Source organism: Laccaria bicolor, genomic scaffold (assembly GCF_000143565.1).
Source record: "Laccaria bicolor S238N-H82 LACBIscaffold_393 genomic scaffold, whole genome shotgun sequence".
NCBI lineage: Eukaryota > Fungi > Basidiomycota > Agaricomycetes > Agaricales > Hydnangiaceae > Laccaria > Laccaria bicolor.
Genome location: NW_001890244.1, coordinates 1,204 through 5,664, shown reverse-complemented (window position 1 = coordinate 5,664; position 4,461 = coordinate 1,204). Strand labels below are relative to the sequence as shown.

General features: G+C 37.4%; 2 protein-coding genes across 2 annotated transcripts; one reads left to right on the top strand and one right to left on the bottom strand.

The window, feature by feature from the left end:
* Window positions 1–477: 477 nt before the first annotated feature.
* On the bottom strand, window positions 478–1,663 carry LACBIDRAFT_336179 (uncharacterized protein; the record flags this gene model as incomplete). Its single annotated transcript, XM_001891110.1, has 3 exons — window positions 478–1,325; window positions 1,432–1,450; window positions 1,631–1,663. 3 exons carry the CDS (start codon window positions 1,661–1,663, stop codon window positions 478–480), a joined length of 900 nt encoding a protein of 299 aa, XP_001891145.1.
* Window positions 1,664–3,596: 1,933 nt separating this feature from the next.
* On the top strand, window positions 3,597–4,248 carry LACBIDRAFT_336178 (uncharacterized protein; the record flags this gene model as incomplete). The annotated part of the gene is made up of 5 exons (XM_001891111.1): window positions 3,597–3,741; window positions 3,768–3,837; window positions 3,893–3,951; window positions 4,002–4,156; window positions 4,207–4,248. The coding sequence occupies 5 exons, from the start codon at window positions 3,597–3,599 to the stop codon at window positions 4,246–4,248; spliced, it is 471 nt and encodes a 156-aa protein (XP_001891146.1).
* Between the last annotated feature and the right edge of the window lie 213 nt (window positions 4,249–4,461).

Sequence of the window (4,461 nt, the reverse complement as noted above, 5' to 3'; positions counted from 1 at the left end):
CAGCTCCAGATGGTGGCTAAAGCCTTAAAAATAGTAGAAACATCATCTGGAATATATGTCCCACATTACAGAAAATCACAAGTTTTTTTTTAGAAACTGGGACCCCAGACACCCCTATTGGCTGAAGAAATATATCCTTGGTCAACCCCAGCTGCAAAATATATCCTAAGTCCATCCCAGACCAGAAATATATTTCTACAGTGTGACAGTCACAATTCAGGGTCCAGGCATAAGAAATATATTTGGTGTCCATCTCAGTGAAGAAATATATTTTGGGGTGTGTGACACACTAGAAATATATTTGGTGTGACATTGGTCATCAAAATATATTTACGTAAAAGTGGAGATATACAAGCCCCAGAATATATACAATATAGATATACACCCTGACATTTAGTCCCGTAGTATTCATGGAGTTTGCAAGACTAATAGTCAGTTGTTAGTGGGTGACTGAAGTGCCGGTGACCTTGCTATTGTTCAGAGGAACTTGTCAGAACTCTTCACGTGTGCAGAGACTCCATCCCTGAGCAGGGGCATTCCTCGTCTCAGAAAGTCAACAAATATCATTCTTCTATTATCTTTGGACTGGGGAAGAGATATGATGTCCACGTTTGATTTTTTGGACTTGGTTGACTTCTTGGCTTCTATGAGTTTTATTTCAGATCGCGCCTGGGTAAATCTGAGTTGTGCCTTCTCGATAGCCTTGGTATCAATCTGGCTCTCGGAAAACCAATCCATAACAACTCCATGCAGAAAGTCCAACTTCTCTGAGAGCCAGGAATGTGGGGTTCCTAGTGGATGCTGTTTCAAACGAAGTTCAAATTCTGACCATATTGGATGCTTTTCAGTATGATTATTGTATCCTTCATTGTTGCCCTCCAACGCGAGAAGTGGGCTTTGAAATGCAGTCCAAACAGGCTCCAGCAAAAAAATGGAGTGTCGGTCAATAGCCTTCCTAATGGTAGCAATGAACATCCACCGAGCAATTGCTTTTGGGGTCACCGGAAATTGCAGCCATGCACGAATTATATCCACAGCTGCAGTCGCTAGTTGCTCCCTTTGAATGTTCACATCATACGTCATGTGTCTGACTTTGTGATCATATGTTACAGCCTCTTCTAGATGAGGCAGGTAGTTGTGGGAAGAGAAGGGTATGACCTTGCCATGGTGTGTATCGCTGGAGTAGAATCCATTGAGATCTTTGACCAGCCTATGCACCCAAGTGGGTTCATAGCTGGCTGGCATAGAAATTAAATTCACCGAAGGCTCAGTATCAATTGCCTGTTGGACTATGGTCTGAACCCAAGTGTATGGTGCTGAAACGCCTGTCATATAAGTTATGAGTCCTTACAAGTTTACGAGTAAGACTCATTCTTTATCAACTGAGGACTTAGGCAAAATTTTCATTCATTGATTCATTCATTCATTTACCTTTCATCACCGCGGGAACCTTTTCCCTTAAACAGAAAAGCAGCCATAAAATCAGAAAAAATGGTAAAAGAAATCAGCAAAAAATATGTAAAAAATCAGAATATTGTTTAGTAAGGTGGGGAGGCTGTGTTCAGGGTTCAGGGTCAATATCTAAATATAGAAACCACCTAAAAGTTGCCAGAAAATCAGAAAAAAATACCCAAAAATTAAGAGTGATCTTCTCTGTTGCCATGGTGTTGAAGGGGCTGTGTCCAGTATTCAGGGTCCATATCCAAATATGGAAATCAAGACAACTATGTAAAAATATTGTCATATTATGCAATGTGACTATATCTTGAGACCAGCTTTCTTGCTCTTTGAGATATTGGTCAAAAATGCATGACAATTTTCAAAAAGTGTCCAATTTTTTCAGTATTTTGTGTTTTTCTCAATGAGGAATGGTCTGCATGACATTATTTATATATATCTATAAAGGTAAGGAAAGGGGCTACAATTGTTGTTTATGGAGCTAAGTGAGAGGCTGTGTTTCTGATACCGTGGGAATTTTAACCAAAAAAGGAAATTCATCACAAATATATAGAGCATGCTATTATAGGTCACAAAATATAACTAACCATCCTCTTTCCTGAGATATATGCAAACAGGACTGTGGGAATATTTTACCATAAACAGAAAAATAGTTATAAAATTGGGAAAATTTGCTATAAAATGAATAAAATAAAAATAAAAATAAAAATAGCACACATTGTTGCTATGATATTGATGGCTAGGCTCAGAGCTCAGGGTCTATTTGTAAATATAGAACAAAACTCAGAAAATTATAAAGTGATTACATGACCAATTTCCTAAAATTAAATTTAGAGTCCATAGAAAGGACTCATACATGCCATGCAAAGCACTGGCCCACACCCACAAGTTCTTTATCAACTGAGGACTTGGGCAAATTTTTCATTCATTGATTCATTCATTCATTTACCTTTCATCACCACGGGAACCTTTTCTCTTAAACAGAAAAGCAGCCATAAAATCTGGAAAAATGACATATAAATTGGCAAAAAATGTGTAGAAAATCAGAACATTGCTTATCAAGTTGGAGAGGCTGTGTCCAGGGTTCAGGGACCATATCCAAATATAGAAAGCTGTCTGAAAAATAGAAACAGATAGGTGAGAAGCAGTAAAAAATAAGCGAAAAATAAGTATGGTATTCACCATTGCCATGATCATGAAGGGGCTGTGTTCAGGGTTCAGGGTCCATGTTTAAAAATAGAACAAAGCTAGAAAGATTGTGTAAAATGATTATAAAGTAAGCCAAAAAAGGGAAGAAAAATAGGAATGATATTTGCTGTTGTCATGATGTTGAAGAGGTTGTGTTCAGGGTCCATATCTAAATATAGGCAGAGCAAAAAAATCAACTGATAGAAAATAGCTAGAAAATGAGGAAAAAATGAAGAAACTTGTAGACACTAATGTCTTTATCATTTTCTAGCTATATTTGGGCAGATTCCCATATTTGGAAGTGTATCCTGGACCCTGAATACAGCCTCTCCAAGAGTTTAGCAACATTAAATATCAGAAATATGACTATATCATCTGACTAGTCTTCTTTCTTATGCAGATATTGGTCAAAATACATGACTATTTTCAAAAAGTGTCCAATTTTTTTTAGTATTTTGTGTTTTTCTCAATAAGGAAAGATCTGTGTGACATCATTTATATATATTTGTAAAGCTAAGCAAAGGGGCTACAATTATTGTTAATAAAGCTAAGTGAGAGGCTGTGTTTCTGGTACTGTGGGAAATTTGACCCAAAAAGGAAATTAGTTACAATTTTATAGAGCATGCTGTTATATTTCTCAATGTGGTCACAAAATGTGACTAGCTATTTTCTTTCCTGAGATATATGCAAAGACACCTATTTATTCATATTTTTCTCAATAAGAAAATCATCTGGTCAGATGATTCCAGTACATTTAGAAATGTATAACAAGGGGCTATAATTCATGTACTGTGGGAAAAAGTTCCCAAATAAGGAATGTAGACATGCCCTAAACTTCCTGGGTACTTCAAAGCTTCTGGTAAACAATAGTAAACTTTCCCTTTTGAACTTGAACTACCATCATCTTGCTTTGCTGGCACCTTGTTTACTCCATTCTGAGTCAACCACTCATGCTACTGCTACAATTCTTTTTGCTATGGCTTCTAGGCCTTCTCTGCTACACTTCTATGCCCTCTGTGTTCTCTTCCAAGACCTGGAACATGCTTAGATCTGGAAATACTGGTGTTAACTCTGAACTTTGTCATTTTTGGCCATGTAAGCCTATTTCTATATTTCTGTAGGTACTCTGCTAATCTTTCTACATTCTAGATCAACAAACTCCCTGTTCTCTGGCTATTCTGAGCCCAGAAGGTATGTAACTTGCTCTTTTTAGTGCATATTCTCAAATTTAATATATTTAACCCAGAAAACACATCATTGGCTTAAATCCTATGGATTTCTATGCTATCTCTTCCTTAAACTATGGTAAGACCTTAGCTTGATCATATGCAACTTAGGACTAAGCAATCTTTTAGATCTTTTACACTGGGATCAAGGGAGTTTTGGCAACTACCTTGATTCCAGTGAGGTTGATTACAACCCTAACCCTTGGGCACCCTCTATAGTGATTGATCTCAATCTGAGCCCTTTGGCAGCCAACCATTTGGTTGAGCCTCTTCCATTCAACATGGTTGAGAGAAAAATACATAAATTATATACTCATCCATTTGTGGTTGAGAGGCAAGGCCTTTTGGCACTCTATACTCTTCCATTTATGGTTGAGAGGCATGGCCTTTTGGCACTCAATACTCTTCCATTTATGGTTGAGAGGCACAATAAATATGCTCTTCCATTTATGGTTGAGAGAAAAAGGCAAAATACATATGCTCTTCCATTTATGGTTGAGGGAACAGATATAGCCTACCCAAATATGAGATATGATGATATATATGAGCACACATCAGGGGTATTGCCCTTATACTGGAATGCACAAAG